Raw genomic sequence first — 27,362 nt, forward strand, 5'->3', positions numbered from 1 at the left:
TTGCACTTTGTTCATCAAGAAAATGGACATACTAAACATCCAAGTCAGACCCCCTGTTTTAACTATATTGACCACGCACCCTTTCATGCTTTTGTGCATGGTCACACCTCCCAAAGGAAAGTGTTAATTTAATGAGTAGTCATGCTAAATAAATGAAATTATAATTACTATCCAAATTATAAAAATTAATTATATTTTGTGCCGTAATCAAACCTTGGTTCTTGTTTGGCACAGCGGTGGATGTAGGAAGGTTACCATCTGTTGGCACTTAGTTCAATGTGAAGCTGATATAGCCTTCACACACTGCGCGTTGATGAGACACATTCCTCTGTTGTGCATGCGCGCGCATCTGCATAGTGTTTTGACAGCTGCCTCATCCCCCTCATTCTCTGCAGTCTCAACTCAGCTGTCCAGTGTGTGAGAGAAAAGGCAGACAAAAGAAAAAGGAACAGCTGACTTTAAGCAGGGCCAATGCATTTAACACACACTCCTACACATGTTCACTTTTAACACTGGCAAGTCCTGGCATCTTGTAAATTCCCTAATTGTTTTCTCCTTTTCAGCCCCTTGAATTGCCTGCAGGGGACTACATGTATGTCAGAACTGGTTTGGCGGGTCTATGTGTAGGCACTTTGTTTGCTTTTCATGGTAATACTCATGATGTCATAGTTTTGTGGTATGGGAAACGGAGAAGTTGTGCATTTGAATTTTTTTTTCTACCAGGACAGACAGACAGACATGAGTGACAGGTATCAGTTGGTGTCTTGGTCAAAGGTGGCATTGTTCAACATTGCTGAACACCCCATGTTGCTGTTTCTCAATGTGGAAACGTGTCAGGACAACTTTCAGTGACAGCTGACTTTAATTGTTCGTTATCCACTTTCATGCTTCATAGACGCTGACAGCATCCTTGTGTTGTGTCAATACCTGTAACATCAGTTGTTGAATACAGCCAGAAAAGGCATGCGAAATAAAACCACACAGGTAAACTGTTGTAATTGAAGATTTTATTTTTTGACTGGACAGTATAGCTTTATTTAAAGTCTGCTTCCCACATATGCAACTATCAAAAAAATATGAAACTGTCTCTCCCTCCAAACGTCATAAAGTCACATTTATGCCATAGGATGCCGTTTGATTGATGGCAGCTGATTCTCATGTGTTGATTTTTTTGTCATAGGTTCCTGTTACAGGCATTGGCACACTTTAGTAAACATCCAGTTTTAAAAAAATATTCTAATAGGTGACCTCACAAATCAGCAAAGCCAGAAAATCTTTGTCCTGTGAGACATTTCATCCTCCTTTATCTGCTTTTGTTGTTGCTTACCAAACTGAGCACTTTGGCATGATTACAATTGAAACTGGCAGATTATTGCTAAATCCACAGAACTATGAGGCATCTTTTCTTACTGAGCTGCAGCTACTTCAGACCTTAAGGTGGTGTGTTAATATCTATTCATGCATTCATTTTCATACGCTCCAGTTCAGAGTTGTGGGGGCTGGAGCCTATTCCAGGTGTCACAGGGTGAACGTTTGGGAACGTCCTGGACAGGTTGCCAGTCTGTCACAGGGTTAATGTGTTAATGTAAGGCCCCATAATTCTCAACAAGAAGCTGGTTTAGAAAATAAGTCGGAGCTTTTAAAGCCACTTATGAACTCATTGCATTGAGCCATTGCTTTAAAGCAATCAACACCTGATCGGTTAGAGTATCCCTAAATGGAAGAGGTGATACTGTCTAAGGCTGCTGACTGGCTAATGTCACCTCTTTTTCCGATGCGTGTGTGTGGGGGATAGGGCTGCCACGATTAGTCGACTAGTCACGATTACGTCGACTATCAAAATCGTCGACGACTGATTTAATAGTCGACGCGTCGTTTGAAGCTTTGCAAGATCCCAAAAGACGCAGGAATAAGTAGTAGGATTTAAGAGTGTAATAACGGACTGAAACAGAAGATGGCAGCACTGCATGTACAAGGATGCCAGCTGCCGTTAAACCCCGAAGAAGAAGAAGCTGTGTCCCAGAATTCATAGCGCAGCCCAGCGCAGTTTACAACAATGGCGGCAGCTAGTTAGTTTTAATATTACTCTCATTATTCTTTCTGGGTCACAAAATAAACGTTTAGGCAAGAATGTAGCTGTGTAAACCTCAAATATCTGCTCAGTTTATCAAGACACCACATATTTTCAAAAGAGCTCCGACGTTTTCGGAGACGTCTGTTACCCACTAGCTCGATAGCGAGCCCGGGGCAAGGCTCACTAGAGCCCGTGAGAACACCGGACTCCCGGCAAATCGTCTTCAAACCCACCGCCGTCTTTCGCTACTCAGGTTAAACATGATATATGAGTCACTTAGATAACTTAAAAATGTTATTGTTTGGCTTTTTTAGTATTTTATTTGTTCCTGAGTAAATCTGTTTGGCTGAGATTAAAGTTGAAAAGAGATTAAAGGTGCTCGAGAATATACTCCGGTGTCCTGTTATATTTTAGATAGCAAGGAGTTTATTAAACTTCACCGAAACAATCTGCAAATTTCATTTAAATTTAATAAACTATCATCTTGTCTTTATTTTTAGTTAGCACATACCTTAAACACTTAAAGCTGTAAGCTAATGATAGTTATATAAGAGCAGATGCATGCTAGTGCAATAAGCTGTACGTTTTACGTCCAATGGATGATGATCTGACTAGTTGACTATCAAAATAATCGTTTGTGGCAGTACTAGTGGGGGATAGGATGGGTTATCCAATTAAATCACATGTGATTTAATTCTGTTATATTTCAGTAAACAATGATAAAGGCTCTCCTCTTTCTCATGGCTTTAACTGAGAACTAACTAATTCCTGCATTGATTTAAAGTCTTTGAGTGTCTTCCTCTTCTAATTTCTATGAGTAAATGAATGCCAGTATTTATTAATGTTAATTTTAAAGTGTGACAATAAGAACAGCACTAGAGTTCAATAAATCTCATCACAATCAGCTGATTTTCAAAGCAGGTTCCCCTCCTCTCTTGATTCCACATGACTGGTTTCCTCAGTAACCAAGGAACTGTTGACGTCTTTAGCATCATGGGGCTTTCAAAGCACACACACAGTTACACACACAGAGATCACAAGACGACCTACTGAGTCCTGACTAATTCCACCAGAGGTTTCCTAAGGTCAGCTTTCTCTGCATGTTTGCTTGCTCAAGTATTGCAGAGGTAAACATGCAGTTTTCTCTATATTGACTGGTCAGCTGGTCAGTTAATCAATAACAAGTGGATCAATAGAAGGGGAAAGGTTAAATGAGCCACAGTGCATGCAGAAATTGAAAGGCCTTTGAGTCTAAACTGATCAACTATGTAAACTCATGATACATAGGGTTTTTTTCTTCTCCTGATGGCCACAATCACAGTAGGTTTGGAGGAAAAGAAAACACTGGCGGCTAGTCTTGGTGGAACAACTCAGGAGCATAAAAAAAAATGACAGGAATTAATTCACACATACACACTTACAGGCTTTTCTGAAAGGGCCACATTATGAGCAGTGAGGAGGAGAGTGAAGCTGGAAAATCTGGGTTTAGGAGAAGGACAAACAGCCCTTGCACTGTTTCTCTGGCGTCGTCATTGGAAAATGGAGGGAAATTATCAGTGACTGGAGTTTTGTTTTTCCTTTTTTTTCCACTTAAGACTGATTGTAGTCATGTAATTCTTATTTACTTACATATATCTTGTTTTGGTGAATTATATTTCAATATTTTTAGAACTCTGTGTCTATGTCTGTGGTAAAAAATCCTAAATAATAATCCTAAATTAGACAAAAATAAGATCAAAACAGTTTGATGCCAATGCTTTGAGTATTAATTTGTCTGATGTGGTTTCCTGTCAAAATTTTGGAGTGTGTCCTTTAAGTATGGCTGGGCAGTTGATCAAATATTCTTTTCAGTTATTATTTATGGCTTCTGATAGTTTAAAGAAAGTCAGTCCCAGAGACTGGTCAGTGATCCCTTGGTGATCACAGGTTACTAAGGAAAAATTGGTATTCCCCAGCCAGTTGGCGAGTAATTGCTAAAAGTGACATAAGTTGCAAATAGGTATAAAGTACTGTACCCCTCCTCCTCCTCGTGATTGTTTAGATCTCTAATAGATTGCCACAGTCGGCCACAATGCCAGTCTGTTTCCAGTTTGTGTTTTTCATGGTTTCATTATCACTCAGCAAGCAGTTGGTGAGTGTTTGCAGACGTCAGTGTGTTCCATGTAGGCTACAGGGAACCTTAGCAATCTGCTAGTGACAAAGGAGTTTTTAAAATTTTATTTATTTATTTTTATTGCAGAACCCTGTTTGTGACTGATTTCACCTAGAAACAGCAAGGAGTGTCTAGCAACTACTTGCTAACTAGTCAGGCAGTAAACATTTTTTCCTCAGCAACCTATAGTTTTCAGGGGTTGCTGATGGGCTCTAAGCTTGTGTGATTGAAGCCTAAAATAAACAACCTCTATATACGATTCCTGCTTCGTCTATGGGCATGTGAAGTTTAACTACTGGTGTTTCGCCAAAAGGATGTGGAAATCGGTGTTGGAGGTCATTAAGGATCTTCTGTAAAGTGGAAGTTACAGAACCACATTTAGGGTGGTGTTTTCAAACAATAGTGGCAGTATTAACGTTATTATGTCAGCTGATGTAATACACATTCCAGCTAATGGCTTCACACAAATCTGCTGGCACACAGATGGCAGCAATATGCTGTCTGTGTGTTGGCTTTCTGTGCCAGAAAATTCAGCAAAGAACATCACAAGTTGAACAGGATTTAATTTAAGAAAGAAATGCTCCTGGCAAAAATATTAGAAATGGACCACAAATGGCATATATCAGGCCTCACAAAGACACAGCGTTGTATGATACCCATGGTCAAGCATGATTTACTGGTAACCAAATACGTCTGACCTTTTGGTGTATTTAAAAAAGACTTCAAATTCATAAATGCAATTTCTAAACTGCTTCAGAGCTTTAAATCTGCATTATGTCAAATTCAGAACACAACAAAATGTGAGAATCAAAAACAAACTCACTCCCACACTGATCTTGTCAGGTTACATTTTTCTCTGAAGTCATCTCCACGCCACACGGAGCTCTGTTAGACATGTCTGAACACAATCACAAGAACCGCCCACACTGTTCAATACCTGGTTGCACACTTTTGTTTCACTAGCCCTGTGGGTATTCTTGTTGATATATTGCATTTGACCTTTACACTAAAATGATCCATGAGAGCTGATTGCCTAATCCCAACCTTTTCACAGCCTTTTCACACCATGTGTGATTCATGTCTTATTAAATAAATGTTCACACCATGTGTTAGGGTTAAAGGTCTTTGATTGTTGTCTTATATGGAGGCAAAATAATGGGAGGGTGTCATAACTTAATGTCTTAATGTTGGTTTAAAATGGAGCACTGTAACAAAAAATAATTTCCCCCAGGGATCAATAAAGTATTCTGATTCTGATAACTGTAATTTCTAGGAAATGATGGAAGCACTGGGTTATTTGGAAAACAAAATGAAAGCTATCTACATTGTTGCTTTAAACTTTGGAGACCTGAAACTGCCAAATGGAAATGTAAAAAGAAAACAAAATAAATAAATAAAAATGGTAAATATGGGAACGTCTGAACGATGCTGTGAGGAACGTTACCTTAAAGTGATCCATATCTAAATGACAGAATGTTACACTTTAACATCTGGCTCAAGCTGTCCTTTTTTTTTTTTTTTTTTTTTTACCTCTGCTACAGTTGTACATTTAGGGCTGTCAACAATAACAAAAATATATAAATCAAATTTTATAAATTAATATTTCAAAAGAAATGAATATTCACTTGACAAATATTTAACTGTTAATAGTACCAATAAGTGCACTGTATATGCATCATGGTAGTACAGTAGTTAGCACGGTCACCTCACACCAACGCGTCTCCTGGTTTGAACCCCAGGTGAGGCATTTCTTTGGAGTTGGCATGTTTTCCCTGTAGCTATGTGGGCTCCCCACAAGTACTATGGCTTCTTCCCATTGCCCAAAGACATGCATGCTAGGCTGGTGGTTAATTGATCAAAGCTCTGTATACAAGTATGTATAGTTGAAGAGAGAATGATTAAACTCTTCTTTGGAAATACTTTGGATGTTGAACACAGGATGGCAAAAATGTAGAACTTGAACTGCACTGACTGAACAGATTGAAAAAATCTTTATCAATTAGCTCATGATAGAAGCGTCATTGACCGCAGCTGTTTTGATGGAAAGGTAATTATTTTTCTTTATGTGAATGTACTTAACTATGACCTATTTCATTCTGTGCAGGTACCGGTATGTATGACATGTTTAAAACATGTTCAAGACATTCAAACCTGTGTGAAGTTTTTGAATGATCTGGTTTATACAGCAAGGGTTATTTGAGCTTAACTTGAACCATGACACGAAACTAAATTTATCTAAAAAAGCCCAGAAAATCTTAGAACTGAGGGACCAGCCCAGACGGTGTTCATTTTCTGTCTACTGTAAGCTCATTAGCCATCGTTATGTCTTAGAATTTTAAATAGAGATTTAAAATGTATTTAAAGACTTAAAAAATATATATTTTTAGGCCTGTTGGAACATCTGCTGTAGCTGTATTAAGATAATGATGATATGACTGTAACATTTAAGATTTAATTGATACCTGAGCTGAGAACTTGAAGTGCAATAGGCAAATAAACACACCTCGCCCCACCCATGAAATGAACCTAAACTTCATACCTGAGAGTACATGTTTATGAATGTTACACATGCTGTCCACCATGTTGCTGCACATGTTGGGCTCATAATTATTTTGTTTAGTTACAGCAGAGAGGAGGTTGAAAGGAAGTAAAGGGGATAACAGAAGTCTGGAGGAGGGGGAGGGGCACTGAGGATGGATAAGAGAGAAAGAAAGAGGATCTATAGAGGCAGATGAAATGATGGACGATTGAGTGAGTGTTAATGTGATAGTCAGTTCAGTTTTACTCTTAAATTGCTCTTTGAGTGGATGAGCAGACACACCTGATCTGCCAGTGTAATTGTCCTTTTGTTTTAAACGTGTCAGTTATGAGTCAGCTTTGCAGCCTATGTGAGCCTTCCTGCTTCCTCCCTGTGCAGGTCTCTGATTTAGATATTCAAACGACACAAAATGAGTCAGTGTGAGCTCACACAGCTCGGTCTCTTTGCTGAAAATCTGCTGTATCACTTTCATCACACTAGAGCTGAGTAAAGTGGATGTCACTAATTGTTCGATTCAGTGTCAGAGTAGGAGAGCTGAAATCACAGAACATACCCACACAGTCACAAATCATCAAAAGACCTTTGCTAGAGGCCTGAAAAACATTGAAAGCACGTCCACATTTGTTTTAAAAGAGAAAGGACAATCTTGCTCCTCAACACCATTGCAAACTCCTCTCTTTTATAGGTAGAATTAATGGTTCCATAGTAGTGTCTGTTTTGTTTTTGGATATGCAGCCGATACAGACCTGCTTGAGGCCTGCTTTATATTTAAAAAATTGCAGTCGGGTAGTATTAGTCAGTGTAAGTAGAATGGGTGTGCCAAAAATGCCAGTTAAATGTCTTATCAAATGAAAACAAAGGACCTTGAGACAACAGCTACGTACTTTCACTTGCATCATAATTAACCTAATTTTAGCCTTGATGACTTTGTGCCATTTATATCTTTTAGACTTCTTATCAACTGTTTAGCACTTCTAATCAGCTGCTGCAAATAGCTTGGAAAGGCACTTTTCAGTTCTTCAAATGAATTTATATCCAGTTTTCACTGAGTACTCCAGGTTCCAGACATACATGTTAGGTCCGGTTTATTGATGAATCCTGTTGGTCAGAATGTAAATTGTTGTATGCCTGACTCTGGGTCATATAGTATATTGCCGACTCATCCAGGGTATACCCAGCCTCTTGTTCTTTGAGAAATAAGATAGACCCAGGGATCTTAAGTTAATCGAATAAACAGTTAAGAAAGTAGGTGGATGGAAAAGGATGATTGACCGACCAGATCAATCTAAAAAAAAACCAAAGCAACTTCCACATACCTCTGGTGCTTAGGATTGTAACCAGTTTAGGAATGTAACTGCCTTTGTTTTTTTGTTTTTTTTTAATTTGAATGAACTAACAGGATTGCTTTGTCAAAAGTTGTCATTTTTGTTGTACAAAAACGCAAACAAAACACAACAAAAGGAAAACGGGCTGTGGAAGTAACGGTTCTGTTTGTTTGTCTCAGACGCTAAAACATTAACAGTTTAACAGGAAGTGTTGTGTCCACAGACACACTGAGTCACACAAAGAAACCTTTATGATGAGCAGAGGACGACAGAGGACTCACTGTTGAAATGAAGAGGCATTTCTGTCCCCACTCTAGTTCTTCTGCCTCAACATTTATGTGACCTCCGAAATGTGGAACAAATCTGAATAAAGGTCCCATACACCCACCAGCCACTTTATGCCCAACTGCTCTTTATAGCAAATACCTAATCGGCTAGTCACGTGGCAGAATCTCACTGCTTTAAAGAATGTAGACATGGTCAAGACTACTGCTGGAGATAAAGTGTAGCATTGGGAAAGGTAGTTGAAACAGCATGAGTGTCTTTTTCAGAAACTGCTCATCCACAAGGAATTGAATGCGTACTCACCGTTAGGCTTCACATATCTGACATGTATATCTATCTATAGATATCTACCTATCTCTCCATAATACAGTTACAGAAAGTCTTAAGAAACAATACAGACTGTAAAAAAACTGGGCATGTATGATAGATATCAATAGGCTCAACACAGTGCAACCTGGATGAACCTTAGATATTCCTTTTAATAATACAAGCATATGCATATAAGCATCTCTGTATACATTTTTGCTGTATCATTTAGATGACAGCGTCACAATTTGGTGTAAACAGTAAAGAATGGTACCTGTCATGATTGCATTAACATCTCATGCTGCTGTGGTTTTTAGCCTCATGGTGGCAGCTGAGCAAGATTTAGTCATCATAGCCTTTCACAGTGTTGTTGCTGACCATGTCTGTCCCTATATGACCACAGTGAACTCATCTCTTAATGGCGGCTTTGAACAGGATACCACAACACTCATATCATCTCAAGCTGGTTTCTTAAACATGAGTTCACCAGGGGCTTTTAAAAGCCCCTGGTGAACTCATGTAATTTCTGTACTAAGAAACACTTGGTATAGAAACTGGTCCTGTTACACTGACTTGATGTGTTACGTTCACGCGTTTTCTATGGTGTTATTAAAATGTTCTGAAGTGGTCCTAAGGTTACGTAAGCTTCTTCATTGTCTAGTCATTCTGTCATCCCTGGTGAAATACACAAATAGTTGCCAGAGTTGGACAAGAGATGCCATCAAACTGCACTAATGGCAGTGCTATCCATCTTTCATACTGCGTCCTGGGTGGCCTAAAAGCAAAATGTGTAACCACAGAGAGATGGACACACACTGAGAACTTTATTTCCTACTTACTTTACAAAGGAAAGGAAAGGAAGCTATATCAGCAGGAGAGCTTTGTTTGTTGTTTGTTTTTTAACCTTGAATGAATAGGCCTACTGTAATTAGTGACCATTAGGCTACTGAATTAATTTCAGCTGATCAGCTAAAATGTTATTAAATCATAAAACTTGCCTGAATTGTGTGGGTTTTTCTCCTCACTTTTTTTTCTTTTTTGGGCCTGTAGTTCTAACTCTTTTAGTCTGGTTTTTGTGTGTAAATTGGCTCACCGTGGCGTCCCCACAGACCTCACCATTTTACTGACGAAAACAATCCCGGTGAAATAAAATAAAAAAAGTCTCTCCAAACTAGGGATGTCTTAACACCAGAAATTTTGTAGTCAGTATCAATTCCACCAGAATTACATGATCCTCAATCATGACACTCAAACTTGATACCAAAACAAAGTGATCATCCCACATACAAAACTCCTTTATTAAAAGCTTGTTTTAAAACATAGACACAGTGGCAGATCTTTAATTACATTTTGTTGGAGAGGCTTTAATGGAAATGTTAGGATAGTTTGCTAATATTATAGTTGCATTACATTATCATAAGCATCTAATACTAGGCATTGCAAACATTTAGCCTATGGAGCAGAGTTGATTTCACAGCGGCAGTGCCAGCTGTCTCAAACAAAATGATAACATGTTTTTCAGGAAAACATATATATTGGATGTCGGTCTTTTAGGTGCTTTGCTAAATTGTAAGTATTTCCTCCCTTGATCCAAAATACACGATAAAATCATTTGCATATTTCCTTTTGCAAATCAGTTTCACCCCTTTGGTCATTCCCCCTAAAATGCAAATTACTTCCCTAGCCAGCTCAACCTTCCTTATCAATTTTATCAGTGTGTCGCAGCAGAGCTGTCGTGGCAGCTGCACCAATCACCATTTTCTACGTGTACTTTTTACTGTTCTTGTGGGGTATCTTTTTATTTTTCGTCAAGTAAAGTTGGACTACAACACTTGTAGCTGTACGCTGCCTGTTTCATTTCTAGAAGAACTGTCACCTCAGTACATTTGGTACTATGGTAACAAAGAAAAACAAGTACCACTGCCTTTTCAGTATTTTGGCATCTATTGGTATTTATTCTAGTATTTATCCCTACTGCAAACATAGTGTTACATCAAGCCTAAATATACAATCAAACTAACAGATGCAAACACTTCTCTCTATTTCTGGTTTGGAGATTGTAATGGATGTGTTCATATATGATGTCTTGATTCATAACATGAAAAAATCACAGCTCTGGGCTTTCACCCACTCAGATCATTGTTCTTTAAAGTGGGAGCAAAATGGGGAATACCTTTTATAAATGATATAAAGATGGAGAAAGAGACTGAGAGAGCTAACCTCCTGATGTGCACACAAGCTCATTATCAAATGTGTATTAGTCAGTGTGTTTAAATGTGTCCTGGCTGTGTTTGCATTTGTCATGCTTTTGTGGGCATTTCAGCATGAAGCTAACATTGTAACATCATATAAACCCAAACTGGTTATTAAAGGAGGTGGTGTCTTTCTTACATAATTTTTTAACAAAATGAGACACACACCTATTATTTCAACACACATTACACCACTCGTCATAAGATTTTAATCCAATTGATTTCCAAATAGCCTCTAATGAAGCAACAACCTCACACAAACTGCTACAATGTTCAAGAGCTTCAGTTCAGCTCCTGTTTTTGTGTTTTACAGATCATGCAGGCTACGGGCAACAACTCATTTACTCATCTCAGAATTTTTTTCTACTACAGTTTTACTCTATTCACCATTTTTATTTTATTTAGCTTTTGTATGTTTCAAGCTCTTTACTAGACTTTTTAAACTTCATTTAGCTTTTTTATGACATGTTCGATTTTGTTGATAATTTTCATTGATTAGTTTTTGTCTGTTGTCATGACTGCAACTTAATGAGCAAATTCAGCTCTACTGGCGAAACATAAATACACTTAATACCGCTTGTCAAAGTCCTTCTATGTCTTCACTACGTATGTTAATATAAATCTGGACAATTAGACATAAATTGCTGCTGCAAGGGTTGCCAGACACTCAAAATCATGATGTGGAAATTCTGTTTAGTTCCATGTAGAGATATCATTTAGATCAGCCGAGCTCAGAAACCTTTAGATTTTTGGAGCCCTTACGTTGTTTTGAAGTATAGAAAGTTTAAGGTGGTGTGTTATACAAACACCTGACAGATATCCTGTCATCTGCTCATAATGATCTAGGTTATGATCTAGATTTCCTTCACTGGTTTTTCAGCAGCAGCAGCAAAAAGCTTTAAAAAAATAAATAAATAAGAGTCGCCACATTGATGATAGTCATCTGGGTAAAATCGCAGTGATAAGAGCTCCTTTTAAACTGACAGAGGTGTTGACTCTGTCTTATGTCTGGCCTTTCAGCAGCTCCTTTGATGTCTTTCACAAATATACAGTCAGCAAATACCAACAAAATCCAACCAAATCTCTCTAATAATGTGGATTACATGTCAATTTATTTAATTCATGCTAAGAGCATGCATAGCAAAAGGTGTGCGTATTGATGAACACACAGATTTTTTGCATTACTGGCAAATCCTGGTTTTCCTTAATGATCAGCCTCTGAACAAAAATGTTTGAAGACCACAGAGCTGGACTAGCTAGTTAGCTAAGATGGGTTTTTCCTGACTCAGACAGGAAACTTAAGCGTGGGGGTGGACTCCATCCGTAACAATGATCAGTCCCAGGCAGTAAAGCCACTGACTGTGCTTCTCACACAAAGTACTATTTCTCAGATTAAAAAAATAAATTAATAAATGCTTGGGTGAAGATATCTTTACTGTTTTTATTAAAAACTGTAAAAACATGTTGTTCTGTGTTATTTTAATTCATTTTCCGTCAGGTCTGGTTGAAGCTTTTTGTTTTTATGTGGATTAAAAAAAAGGAAAAGAATTCCTTGGTGCAGGAATCATGTCCTGAAAGGAAGATTGCTCTTCTCCTCTTGTGTTTTTTGATCAGCAGTGTTGGACCCTTAAAAAAACAACACTAACACTTGTTAGGAATTATAGATCAATAGAGCCGTGACTGATAACTCCTGTGGTTCTCTGTATCCATTTGTACAGTTAATCTCATAGAAAACAACTATATAAGCTATATACCGTAATGCCAAATACCGGAATGTAATTTATTTACATTTTATTATTAAATTTTGTGAGCACTTTAAAATTAACTCTATTCTGATTTTTTTTTTTTTTTTTTCTTTTTAAAAATAAGTTATTTTCTGATTGTTCCAGGTGCCACCAAGGAGATAGGCTCAGCGCTAACCAGGATGTGTATGAGACACCGGAGCATCGAGTCCAAACTTAAGCTGTTTACCACGTAAGACACTAATTCTCACCCTCCACTCACACACAGCTTTGAATATAATCTTTATGTAGGAAGGAGGTAAGGCAGGTGAAGGTTTGAATGATGGTGCGGTGACACCATTTATCAGGCAGTGTGGGAATTGGGTAATTATTTCCAACAGACATATGTTAACACCAACTGTGTGTGTGTGTGTGTGTGTGTGTGTGAGGGAGTGTGAGAAAGCTGGACTTGTATGCTATCCTGATTTCACCCATTATCACTGTCACTGCAACATTACAGCTGTCCTGTCATTACTGTCTGCTGTCATTAGCAGAGGTGTCAGTCAGTGACGCATATATTGTGTCTCATGCGGATCACGGCACATGCACTCAGAAGCCACATTATTAGGTGTACCTGTGCTGCCTGTCTGGAGTCCCCTACAAGTTTTGTTCTTCCATCTTCTTTCATCTATATAAATGAGAATGTTAAAGAAAACATCTTATTTAAAGGTAGCAGATATCTGCTATAACAGCTGCATTATTAAATTGTAAAGTTGTCTCTTTCCAGCCTGCTGAGGTAATGCTCAGGTTAAATTATTCTGTCCCTTACTGAGTAATAAAGTTGTGCTTTTACAGCCTTATTTAATATTTAACTCAGCAGCTTCATAGTAAAGACACAGCAGCAGCACATAATTTAGCATCAAGTGCACGCAGGCACAGATTCCCAGTTCAGTTATTTGAACCACTCATTTGAAGAAAAAGAAGTCTAGATTAAAGTTACTATTCAGATTGTTTGTTGTAAACTGCTTTTGTAGGGTGTGGCCAGTTTGTTTAAATTATGAAAAACAGTACAATGGAAGCACCTAACACATATACCAAAACACATTTGGGCTCTCATTCACTAAATATGGGGCCGTATTGTAAAAACCTTGGTGTCATTTTTGATCACTTCAGTCACAAAAAGCTTGTCAGCTCAGATGTTCAGTCATGTTTTAGGCAGCTCCGGAGACTCAGTAAGGTCAGCTCAGTTTTATACAAAAAGGAAATGTAGAGATGGTCATGGATGCTTTTATTTCCTCTTTTATTTTGAAAGCTGTTATACATGTAAGTCTACATAAAGTACAGCTTATTCCTATCATTCTTATTACCATGTAATTTTAGAATTGATTTTAAGGTTTTAATTGATGACTTGTTGCCAGTCTTACTCAATAAAATGTGTGAACCATGAGTAAATAAAGAGTAAATCAATAAAGATCGATACAATTTCATCACAAAGACGTTTGGTGCAGTTTCTCTCCTCCAGATATCCACAGTAACATGAGCGTATAAAAGCATTGAATTCTCACACTGAGTTTGTGAATGCGATAACTCAAGAACAAGATGATATGGGCACTTCAAATTGATACCATGGGTGCATCTACTAAACATTTTGGATCTCAGTGACTTCTGACCTCTGGTTAGAGGTTACGTTTTCTGAAAACCTTATGAATGCGCTAACTCAAGAACAAGATGATGTAGGATTTTAAAATTGATACCATAGGTGTATCTACTAGGAGGCTGAGTAGTAGAACCTACAATTGCTGGTATTTTTAAAATTGATAGAGCACTGGTCAACATGTAATTAAAGTTTTGTTTACTATTCCTTTAGTTACTGTAAACGGATGGACAAAAGTCAATTTATAAGTATCTTGATTCATTCTCAATCATCCAGGAAAGTAAATCTCCAAAAGTTGATTCTGTTCATCTGGACGTAGCGTTTTGTGGAAGAAACGTTTCGTCACTCATCCAAGTGACTTCTTCAGTCTCAGCTGACTGCAGGTTTCCCCAAATCTTGTAAACAGTACACTTGCATAATGACTGAAAACAGCCCACTGAAGGAACAATGGGCTGGGAGGTCAGTTCCTTAATCATAATTATGCAAATTCTCATGACCGTTGATCAACAACCACTGACCAAAACCCACTGATCAATGACCATGAGTACCATTCACAGGTAGTTGGGGAATGGCTGCAATCACAGCATTGTAAGATGGCGAAAGATGTACCCTTAGGCCCTTATTGGAACTTCACTAAAGTGCTCTTTTGATTTACAGTGTTAATTATTTTTAAAAAAATGTTTCGGCACAGTGTTTTATAAAGTGAGTCTATATCTCTTTTTGCCCTCAGGTCCCTCTCAGAAGGTCTCATCACACCTCTTGAGTTGAAAATGGAGGAGTGGAAAAAAGTGGCCAGTCAGCTGGATAAAGACCACGCCAAAGGTATGTCAACAGGCTAGCACGCACTCACAGACACTTAGGCAAAGACAAAAGCTTCCTCACTTTCTGCTTTTTCCTGTGGTTCAGAGTACAAGAAGGCCAGAGCAGACATCAAGAAGAAATCTTCAGACACCATCAAACTGCAGAAGAAGGTGAAGAAAGGTAAGAATCACCACCTTCATTTCACCTCCAGCAGGTTTTCAGCTGCACTCAGACAACAGAAAACAAGAAAAGGACAAAACTGTTTTTTCCCCATGTGTATATACAAGTTGTAAAACATGGAGATATTACAGCTTCCCCGGGCGCCTGCTTAGTGGGCTGCCCACTGCTTCACTGAGTGAATGGGTCAAATGCAGAGAAAAACAAGTAATTTCCCCATGGGGATCAATAAAGTATCCATTATTATTATTATTATTATTATTCATAGAAGGCTCCACCTTCTATATATGTAAGCCATCTTCCACAGTGAGCTAATCTCTGTAGTAACAACATGAATGTTTTCGATCCTGCCTTCATTGTGTTAACATGAGTGTTTTCAGCTCTCTGACGGATTATTTCATGGCCATCCTTCTGTCATCTGTGCCCCAAGAAAAACCCAATCTTAAAACATATTTATGTATTAAAAGAACAACTATGCACCACTTTGGTTTTAAGTATATAAAAAAATTAGCTCTTTCAAAGTTTTGACATTTTAACTCAAATACTGTCTCACCCCGCAAATATCAATAGTAAACAGTCACCCTTGCTTATTTCTTTGTACTAATTTGGAGCATCTGGAGAAATAGTGGTCTCAAAAACTCATCTATCAAATGTGATACACCTAACTTTATTGGGTTTAGAAATAATCTGTAGTACTAAAACTGCACTGTTAGTTTTGCACTAGAAATTCTCATTGACCTGGCCTGTATGGTGATGGAACTTGTTGTTCCTTAAATTGTGTTCGGACTTTGGGGTAAATAATGACTTGTTGACATGGGGCTTGTTGTTGCTACCTTGCGACAGTTTGATCTTATCTCAGGGTGTATCTCCTTCGGGCTTGTTAATCTTGTTTGGTCTTGTTGGTCTTGACTTTAGAATTACGTGGATTTGTTTCCACTTACTTTGTGCTTCTTGGACTGCTTGTGTTTGATTTGGGGCTTGCTGCAATTACCTTACGACAGTAAGGTAATTGCCACTTTTAGCACAGTCAATATGAGATTAAATGTCTTCCCTACCCAAAATGGAGGGGTATAGTCAGCTATTGTGCTTATAGTAATTTTGTAATTGATCATTATTTTAAATCTGCCAATATTTTTTCACTGAATAAATACTGTGAGAGCAGCCTCTGTACAGTGAGGCCTGAGGTCAGACTCCAGGCTTGTCAGTTGGACTTGTGCCAGAAACCAGGCATACTGGCAGGCAGATACCTGTGCCACTCCCTCCCCTGTTATCAAAGTAACACACCCTGCAGTTGCAATGGTTGCAGCTAGCCTTGACATCCCATTACCAAACAAACTGAAAGCTTGCTAGGAAGGACTGCAGAAGGCCTTGTATGCTAGAAAGAAATAAATTTAAAAAACAAAACAAAACAGAAATGCCACAAATGCACACGCTTGCATTCATAAACATACATGCATACACGAAGATTGAAATGCAACCTCAAGGCCTCTATACAAATATCTTCTCTGTCCTGTGGCTCTACAAAATCCAATGGGCAAATGCAAAGATAGAAAAATAGTTTGAGCACACATCACAAGTGCAGACCCGCCCAGGGTAAACAGTGATGCCTGTGAATTTAACATCCCTGAACACGTTTCTGCTACTCCTATTCCTTTTTGGTCCTTAATTCTGTTTTCTGTCTTTTTTCTGCAACATTCCCTTTATTCTGACTTCTGAGCTCAAAATGACTGACCACATTAGTTTCAGGCAGTCTAAAAGATCAGTAGAAAGTCAGAGCATTTGAAGAAAAGTTTGGGTTAATTACAGCTTGGGTCTATGGTTTCAGCTGTGCTTTCTACTTGTAATGATAACGCTGTGCTGAATATGTAAAGTTACAGATCTCACGTATCCGCCCTGAGCTGGTGCTGTTATGCGGGAAATTTTTATCTAAAGCTAAAAAGCTTTAATCAAGTTGATGCTAAAAATGTAGCTTCTCTGAATGTAGGTCAGTTTGAAAGTGACAAGCATATAGACAAGGCTGGCAGTGTTTCTAATCATCCCATGTTTTACTGTAACACTGAAAGTATTATAAAGTTCTCTTTGAAATAAGCTTGTCCAATGCAGTAATTGTTTATAGAAATGATGGACAAGGCTGCAAAAATTGAAATTGAGGTTTGAATGAACTGTACGCTCTCTATGAGAATTGCAAAGCTGTGAGAGACCATAAGTAAACAAGTAAGCAAAAGCAACTCAAAGACAGAGACTGAACCACAGCTTCACATGTTGTCACCACGTAATCACAGAGCACACACACACGCACATGAGAGCATTTTTTTTTCCCTCCCCTGCACAAAGCACCAAAACAGTCACCAATCAGGGCTTCACATTATAATTATCCTGCTGTACAGTGCTCTCTGTGTGTGTAGACACCATATAATAAGTAGGGACAGACTGAGAGACTAACTGCTGAGCCATTTGTTGGTACAAGGAGTCTTAAACAGAAATAAAGCCCACTGCGTTTTGTCATTTTATGGATTAGCTGTATTGAAGATGTTGTTTTTGTTCAATCTTGTTCCCAGTGAAGCTTTGCAGTATTGGATTTTTTCTGCACGATCATAGTCCAGACATTGATATTGTTGTATCATAGTTACACCTACATGAAACTATGTTGAACTCCTGTATTTTTAGCAGTTTTCCTCGCTGTGCAATCATCTTTTGCCTCCTCCTCCTCCTCACAGGCTCATTTTTGTAGTCTGTTTTTGCTGATGTATGTTTGAATTAAAGGAAGACCTCATAACGGTAAACATCTGTTCCTTCACTAATCATCTCATCCCATATGATTCTCTGTGTGTGAATGTGTACAGTCTATCATTATGTGGTGCTTAACCACTTTCGGATAGGGAATCTACAACTGGTGTGCGTGCGTGCGTGTGGGAGAGAGGCAGATGATGGGAAGAGTATTGGGGAAACATAAATAAGACATAAAGGTGATTTTAAGTGTTTTAGAAAATTGATGTCATGTCTTTTATTGTCAACACTAGTTCATAGCTCGAGTTTTACTTGTTTTCACATTTTAAAAGTTGCACTACATGTCATCTACTACCTAAAAACATGTTCGGTTGAGTAGAGGTTAAGTTGTAGAAGTTGCAATGATTCACTGCATTACAAGTGTTTTCATCAGTAAACAGCACTTTCAAATTGCTGTTTTTCACGGGCGTTTGTTGGCAGCGCAGAAGATGTCGAGGAAATGTCAGATATTGCCATGAAATTTGAATTTCTGGTAATTTTCCAAGCACAAGAAGGTCACTGCCTCAGCCCCTTAGGCCTAGAGGAGGTTTTTACATGTAAATAGCCATTCTGTGAGCTATACAGATGCAAATCAGGATAGTAGAAGTTACTTCAGTTTCTAAAAGGTAGTCTCATCTTTTATTTCTGTACCATTTATTTTCCATAATGCATTGTAATCAGTGATTGTTAACTAGACTTTAATAGTTAATTTTAGGAAATTATTATGTTATTTTATTATTGGTTCAACGTTCTGCCCTCTAACGTTTGCCTCTGCCACCTCACCAGCCTTATATTTATACATTTTATACTTGCTTTGTGTTTATGCTTTCTTTAACACGAGAAATATAAACTTAATTTATAACAAAATGTAGATACAGAAGAGGGTAGGAAATGAAGGGAGATTAAACAAATCTTGCGTGGTTGATAAACTTAAACATCCTTGTGTTGCTCTGGTAATAGAGGAGGAGGAAGAGCATGAGAGTGATGGGTTAAAGTCATCATCTCTATGACTCAGCTGTGTTTACTGTATTTAAAAAAAGATGGATAATGGAAAAATGCATTAAGAGGAGAAGTAGAGAGATTTGTAAAGAGAAGACAGTTGAGACAGAAAATGTGACGTGTAAACTCTGGAAATGGAATAAAAATAAAAGATAAAAGGTGGAAAAAGGGCAGCACGGTGGTTAGCACCGTTGCCGCACAGCAAGAAGGTCCTGAGTTCAATTCCACCATCAGGCCGGGGTCTTTCTGTGTGGAGTTTGCATGTTCTCCCCGTGTTTGCGTGGGTTCCCTCCGGGTACTCCAGCTTCCTCCCACCGTCCAAAGACATACAGCTTGTGGGGATAGGTTAATTGGATAATCCAAATTGCCACTAGGTGTGAATGTGTGAATGAATGTGAGTGCGAATGGTTGTCTGTCCCTGTGTGTTGGCTCTGTGACAGACTGGCGACCTGTCCAGAGCGTACCCCGCCTCTCGCCCTATGACAGCTGGGATAGGCTCCAGCGCCCCCCGCGACCCTGAAAAGGATAAGCGGAAGCGAATGGATGGATGGATGGATGGAGGTGGAAAGAATAACTGATGCCATCAGACGCTGGGGATGACGACGTTCATAGTGAGGAGCAGGAGGAGGAAGCAGTATTGTTGCTTTGCTCTAAAAGGCAAGAAAGAGTTAAAAAAAAATCCAGAGTGTAAGAGAATCGAGCGAAGCTTCATGGCTGAAGATGTCGAAGAAGTGAAGAGAAGTATTTGATGGTGGAAAATAGTGAGGACAAAGGAAGAATATAATAAAGATGAGAGGTTGATAGAGCTGGAAAGCAGAGTAAGGTAAAAGGACAGCAAGAACAATGAGGTAAAAAGGAGGCGAGTTGATTTAAGAGATTAAGAGCAGGGAGGTTAAAGGACGTTAAATGTCCTCATTTGAATATCCAGACAGTTTTTGCATACAGCTTGTGCTGGTTTCAACCTGCCTTGGAGAGTGCTGCAGAAACCTTTGACATCACCTAAAACTGCCTAACCACCTGTCTCACACCAAAGACATCATCAGCATGTGACGCAGATGGTCTAGACTGTTTAATGAGTAAGCTTTTAAAAGCAGCTGGACATCAGCATCAAAATTAGTCATTGTGCTTCAAAATTATTTTGCAGGCATCATTTGGCATTACAAGCTGTTGAAATTGAACAGTCTTCATAAAACTAAATACTTGCCCTCTATATTTTTTTTATTTTACCTTTGTGTGCAGAGAAAGTCATTTTGGTTATTCCCCGGGCCCTTTCTTTTTTTTTTTTTTTTTTAAAAAGCATGGATGTTTTTACACTAGTTTTAGTTCTAGTTAGTTATAATAACCTTGCACTAAATAATGAGAGATGGTATCAATATATGGATATAATTAAAGAGGTCTTAATTGATCTGCTAAGCCTCCAGTACCCAAGAACCAGGTTGGATTTGCTTTCTCTGAGTGAACAGATCATATTTTGGCTCAAGTCTAATTCCTTGGGTGTGTAGTTGGGTATGTTTTTAGGAGTTCATTTCAGATTGTGTTACATTTTTGGTCCATGGAAGATGTAGTGGTGGCTGGGAGGTTTTTGAATTCATACTTGAGCTGAGTTACTGTTGTCACTATGAGGAATTTTTCAGATGAACTCCACTAACAAATGATAATAGCAAAGTTTGATTAGGAGAAATCTTAAACATTAAGTTAAATGACAGTCATGTCCTTTTTTATTTTCAATTTTCAGTTTTGTTAGATTTTTAGATTCTAAAGTCTAACAAAACTGCAAGTGACACAGAGCAAAGAAATGTTCGTTTTTAAAGTTTGATGTGGAATCTGGTTAACCATATTTTAGACACAATAATTGCATTTAATACAAAGAATAATTCGTTTTATAGCTGCCCACAGCTGCTTTTTCCTTTTGGGATTCTGTATTTTTTACAATTAGTAAAGTTGTATACAGTAATACGAATATCTTCCACATCTGCATTTACCTTTTCACACTTTTGTATTTGTATTTATATTTTTGATCTTTATAGCAGCAGTTTAGAGCAACAGTTACATCAATGCACTTAACATATGGGAAGATAAATACCCTACAATATTAGTGAGAAAACCCCAATGGTCACACGATCTTACTTAGTAAGTAGACATAAGTAGACACTTCAGAACCAGGCACAGTAAAGGGGGAGTGTTGTGCAACGGCTGGTTTTGGGGGTAAGAGGAAAGATAAAGAAATGGGATCATGGAGCGATGAGGCCAAAATACAAATTAAAGGAAAGAGGAGACAAAAGTTAATGACATGCATTAACAGCATATAAACACACGGGCGGTGAAAAGAGTAGTAGTCTGAGCCTATAGCAGCATAACTAAGGGATGGTTCAAGGTCTCCTGATCCAACTTTATCTGTAAATTAAAAGGAAAGTTTGAAGCCTATTTTCAGAAGTAGATCGGGTGTCTGTCTCCTGAAGCCAGACTTGGACCTGGTTCCACAGGAGAGGTGTCTGATAGCTGAAGCTCTGCAACTAGTTCTACTTTGCAAACTATAAGAGCCACAAGGCTGCACTTAGAGAGTTAAGTGCTCCAGAGATAATATGATACTATAAGATATGATGGGGCCTGATCATTCATTATTTAACCTTGCATTTACTGCAACCGCTGCACCACCACTGTGCATTATATATGTATTCGGGGCCTGATTTAGTCTATTCTTTTGTGTCATTAAGTCTTGTTGTTGTACAAAAATAAAAATGCACTATTCAGCCATGCTGTTGCAGTTTACAAAGACAATATTCACTGCAGCTTGTGTGGAAGCAGCTCCACACACTGATAAGTGACCTCTTTCCTCATACTGTTTGACTGACAGATGATTACAGGGAAGTGCAGTCCAGAGGAAAAAGATTCCTCTCATTAACTTCTCAGGTTACATGTGTGTGACTTGAGTAGAATTAATTTAGATTTAGCTCTGTTAGATTTTGGCTTGCCTGAGGCATTTTCGTTTGTGTGTTATACATTGTTAAGCCATAAAAATCTAGAGATTGAGAAAATTAATGTCAAAATGGCCACAGGAACAAATTCTCAAATGCATTGAGGTAAGCTGGAGCTACATTTGGAAGCATCCATGAGGTGTTTTTACATTATGTCTCCCAGCTGGTGAGAATTAGCTTTGCGTGAACTGTGTTTCACCTTTAACGGCATGAATTTGCAGGATGGAGCTTCTGAGTTCAGGTCTTTGTGTTTTTGTGGGTGTTGAGCTGGAGCCTTGTAGAAACAGCAGCCTGTGTGTGTTTCCACAGAGCCTAGAAGTCAGACTAACAGCACACGCGGACACTGAGCTTCTGTTAGCAACGTGAAATTATCCTCAGTCTTCTCCATGCTCTCACACACACCTGAGGGAACAGGCTGTGTTTAGTTTGAGCTTAACGTCTGCACAGAGTCTTCAGTGTGTGTGGGTTTGTGTTTGGCTGTGGAAATTGCTTCTCACTGTTTTTCACAGGACTTGCTGTCCCCGTCTCTGTTTTTCCTACTTCTCGCTGTTGAAGTTTGAAAGAGGTCTTGTTTGCACCATGTTTGCTGGAAAAATATTTCAAGCTTTGTTAAAGAACAGTTGAACAGAAATCTGGTGAACAGATAAGCCCGGGGATCAGTTTGTGGGATTTTGCAGGTGGCTGTGAGCTGTAATATGAGATGTTAGATGGCTGTAATTCTTCATTTGAAACAATCATCTGCTTGCAAGTGATGGAGTTCAGTAAGAAAATATTGCAAATAAAATGTAGTCAGTATGAAAATACTCACTATATCATATAGCCCAGTGGCATCTATCCTAACTGATAGTGTTTGTTAACTTACCTGCATTTAGGTTCTCAAACTAAAATTCATCTAAGGCTGACAGATAAAAGTGTCAGAGACTATATAGATATTCTTTGAGCAATATCAAGTTAAAATAAAATGAAGAAACTGTGTATGAAACATGAAAGCTGCTGCTTTGCAAAACATGATACTTTGAATTCTTTGAAAACTTCTTTCACCGCCTCTGGGCTTCATTTTTACATCCAGTGGTTGTTTCCACAGTTGGGTGGTCTGCAGGTCAGAACTCTGTTTGTCCTCTCTACCTGTGGGTCTGAACCGCCAGACTCAGACCAGACAACACTGTACCAAACAGTTACACCTACAGACTCTGTTATTCCTCAGTGGCACTTAATTATTCCTGAAGGGAAATCTATGAGAGACTTTCTGTACCACTAAACCTGGTAGTTAACCTCCCTCTGCTCTCAAAGAGTGTGTTGTGCTGAAGCATGTGGAAAGTAGAGCTTAATACAAGTTTCAAGTCTGTGGAGGCAGACTTCCCGCTTCAATTTTCAGTGTAGGGGGTTGCCTCTTAATTTGAGGGTATTTAAAGGCTTGAGATCATTGCGTTGTGGGGATGAGCCACAGATACTGATTGTGTTGTCACTTGTACTGAGCTTTTAATGCAGCCATACTGTGACTTCACATATCTCTAGTAGAAATCTAGACTATAGTGGAAAAGGTTTTTAAACTGACCCTTTGCCTTTAACAAAGAAATAAATAAATAATCCACCCAGGAGCTTTGGACTGACAAGACTTGCTTCTAAAATTCATTTGGTTACATCTCTGCTCTGTCACATTCTCCCCCATATCCTTTGAAATGTTTTTGTAACATTCTCCTCCTCCAGTAACATTGAATGATTCACAGTTCAGAAATAATCCTTATTGCTTTGGTGACATCAAACATCTGTTGAATTTTGTGGAGGAGCAGTTTGCACTGACATTGACTTTCTTTGTGCTCACAGTGGCGACACATGGAGCATGTGTTATAAATGCCATAAAACATTTAAGTCATGTCTTTTACACACCATTTCAGATTGCCTGAAGTGATTTTAGCTTAACTTCAGTTTCAGAATCTTTCTAGTGCAACAAATCGGTCAGATTCTTAAGGGAATCCTGAAAATTATCCTGAAGAATTTGGTCTCAAAAATGTGCTTTGCTTTTTGTTTCTCCACTTGGATGTTTGAACTTCGCAGCAGAATGACGTATGTGCCGGTTCTGACACCAGAAGGCTGTTTTTACGTTTGTCTGCTGAAAAGGGGAAAGTTTCTTTGCACTCACCTTAAATGAGTTTAGCACATGTAGGTACAAGCAGGTCCAGTGTGCAGCTTACAGAAGTGTGATGTGGAAACTTGTGGGCTCCAGTGGAGAGACGCTGAGAATCTTGCGTGGAAATATCTGTTAGTTATGCAGCTTTGACCTTATACTACAGCCTGTCAGTGTGGCATGAAGACTGTTAGTTTGGAGTGGAAAAGAAAGAAATGAGGGAACGGATTTGATCACAGTTCACTGAAGAGACAGAGCCTTCTGTGAGCTGGTGAGAAAAAAAAAAAAAGTTCTTTGACTCAAAAGTGTGTATTCAGGAGTGTTTTGGTTTTTGGGGTTTTTTTAATGGCAAAAATTACATTTTGATGATTGTCAGTGACGAGTCCATATTCATAAAAACAGCCATGACCGTGTGTGCTGGTGCAGGATGCAGTTGGCACATTGTAAGCTAGCTGAAAGCTGATGCAGCATTTAAATGGATTGTTTTTTGTATGTAATCTTTATATTGGAACCTTGGAGTGCACCAGACTGAATAAATTTGGAGAAAAGTTGATGCTTTTTGAATCAAGGATCCAGGACGTTAGGATTTCAGTCTACCAAATACTTGGCATTTAACACAATTCAGCACTTTGTGTGTCATATTTGAATTCAGTTGTTCATATATAAGCCTTTGCTCACTTTATCTCAGTTAATGTGCCCTCTTCAGGTCTAATGGCTGGCGGTGTAAAAGAATAGACTCTGTATCAAAGATTAAGACAAGATGATGCCACCCATTAGTTACCGAAGTTTTGTTGTGAAACTTTAAGCAGACTTTTTTTTTTTTTTTTTTTACAGTTGCCATCTTGTTGTTTTCTAATTGAGAAACTAGGGGATACTACACACTCATAAGAGGCCAGCTGCTTTATCTTACTTTGTGAGTCAAATGAGGACCATAATGTAAAAAATATATATAATTTGGTTTTAATAACACTTGAAACCAGCATTTGAGATCAGAGTTTCACCTGGAAAGTGTTTCCTAAGTTTATAGAGCAATAGGGTAATTTTGTCATGGACTAACAAGGAGTTATTCCCTAATGGCCATTAGAAAGGTTTCAGGCTTTAGGCATCAGCTAAGCATAATACCCAGTCTGCTTTACAGGGAGGAATAAGAGCTAAAATGGTGATGACAGAACTGTAAAATATCATCTTCAAGGCAGATCACTCCTGAACTGTCCCATGGCTAGCTTTGTGAAGGCTATTATTGTCTAACAAAGACTCGAGGTTGTTGCAGTGGTGAGCTGGGTTTCAGGGCTTCTCATGACTCATGTGACAAGCCTGGTATGGTTCACATGCTGGCATAGAGTCCAGTAAACAATGTAGTAAATCAAATCAAAGGAGTCAGAGAAAGGGAAACCAATGTCCGTTTCTCTTCCTCAAACTCAAATTCCATCCCACTCTAAAGCACCTCAATTACTCAGAGCCTTTTACTGACACGTTATTGAAGGAATTCTAAGCATGCAAGATGCCTGTTAACGACAAAACGCTCAGTCTTCTTAATCTGAGCTGGGAAATCCTACATTGCCATACTAATTTTCACATTTTAGGCACTTATCCTTCTGTGTGCGCTGAACATAAGGCCGGGCAGGGTGTGTGACAAACAGCTGACTGCGTGTGTGTGTGTGTGTGTTTGCATGTGTCTCTTCACTGCTTTTATGTGGTGCTGTTCTACCCTCTGGTGGTAGCATATGGGTAACACATTGTGAGCCTGTGTGGTTTCCTTCACACACAGTATTGCTCATTATAAGGAAGAGATGTTAATGTTAATGTTGTTTATAAGAACTGTGATACTTGCTTTGGTTAACTGCCTCCACACCATGAATACACCAAAAGCAAATATTTTTAGATTTAACATTAGCTGGTTGTTATATTGCAGTAGAAAGTTGATCAAAAAGTTAAGGATGGATTTGTGAAAGTTTTTACCACAGATGGCGTGGTGGGAATTTTTTCACTGTTGTGTAATCAAGCATCAGGACATTTGCATAATATCCTCATTTTTCGAAAAACAAATTAACGCCGAATCAAATTAAAATTAAACAGTGGGAAACATTGTGGTGATAATGTAATTAAGTGCAGACTCACAGCTTTCATTTGATGGGTTTTACACAAAATAAATGTATATACTGTTACAAAATTACAGATGGTTTTTAAACATAGCATTTTTCACAGGTTTAAAAGTGTTTGGAAAACTAAAACGATGCCTATCATTCATTTGCACGAATTTCTATGTAAAGTTTCTGTGTGGTTTCCTCCACACACAGCTGTTTCATTCCTTGGGATTCTTTTTGAGATCTTTACTGCAGCTGCCTTCTGTTTCTGCTTGTTTGTGGTAATTTTATCCTCAGTTTTTCCTTCCTGCAGTGAAAAACATTTTTAGATGAGCTGAAGTGGAGAAGTCAATTTCTTTGCCTTAAGGGTTTCTTGAGTTGCGTTTGCTGTACGTTTAGGGCCATCATCCGTCTGTACGATGGCTCTATCATGAGCCTTTTCTTCTACATACTCTTGTCCTCTCATCATTGTTCCAGGAGTGTGTGTGTGTAATACTGGTGATTTGTATCATGAAGCTAAGATATCAGAATTGCTTTGGACTACAGACATTTCTGCTGTCTCCATATATTTCTATCATCTGGACCGATCTACCATCAGTTCCTCCTGTTTGTGTTTTAGGGAAGGATGAAGCTCGGGGACAATTGGACAACGCGCTGCAGGACGTCAATGTGCGCTACGCTGTGCTGGAGGACACCGAGAAGCGAGCTGTGTGCAGAGCACTGATAGAAGAAAGAGCTCGATACTGTAGTTTTGTCAGCATGCTGAAGCCTGTGCTGGTCAGTTGTGTGTGTGTGTGTCTGTGTGTGAAAGAGGGATACAGAACAAGACTTTTTCAGACTTTTCTAATCTGGCAAAGTAAAATAAAAGGAGCTTGTCTCGTAGGACCATGAGATCAACATGCTGGGTGAGGTGACACACCTGCAGACCATTCTGGAAGATCTGACAAACTTGACAGCTGAACCCAATAAACTTCCACCAGCCAGCGAGCAGGTACCTTAACCATCTTCTCCATCTTTACTGATCTCTCAGTTTTTCTCTAGCACCCTCTGCAGGCCTAATATTACCCTTTTAGTGCTATTACTCTGTTTTCCCCAGATTTGGATTCTCTGTGGTGGGAGACTCTCAT

At 38.7% G+C, this 27,362-nt stretch overlaps 1 protein-coding gene across 3 annotated transcripts in view; it reads left to right on the top strand.

The window, feature by feature from the left end:
- The window catches only part of mtss1 (MTSS I-BAR domain containing 1), a 74,212-nt gene that overhangs the window by 36,623 nt on the left and 10,227 nt on the right, over window positions 1-27,362 (top strand). For all 3 annotated transcript variants that reach the window (XM_085353381.1, XM_085353379.1, XM_085353380.1), the window contains exons 4-8: window positions 12,823-12,907; window positions 15,039-15,130; window positions 15,215-15,289; window positions 26,855-27,012; window positions 27,119-27,226. In XM_085353381.1, coding sequence (XP_085209507.1) covers window positions 12,823-12,907; window positions 15,039-15,130; window positions 15,215-15,289; window positions 26,855-27,012; window positions 27,119-27,226 — 518 coding nt within the window. The remainder of the gene's footprint in view (window positions 1-12,822; window positions 12,908-15,038; window positions 15,131-15,214; window positions 15,290-26,854; window positions 27,013-27,118; window positions 27,227-27,362) is intronic.

The sequence above is a fragment of the Diplotaxodon limnothrissa genome, linkage group LG5 (genome assembly GCF_057381915.1).
Source record: "Diplotaxodon limnothrissa isolate DT_005_m linkage group LG5, D_limnothrissa_male_GT1.1, whole genome shotgun sequence".
Classification (NCBI taxonomy): Eukaryota; Metazoa; Chordata; class Actinopteri; order Cichliformes; family Cichlidae; genus Diplotaxodon; species Diplotaxodon limnothrissa.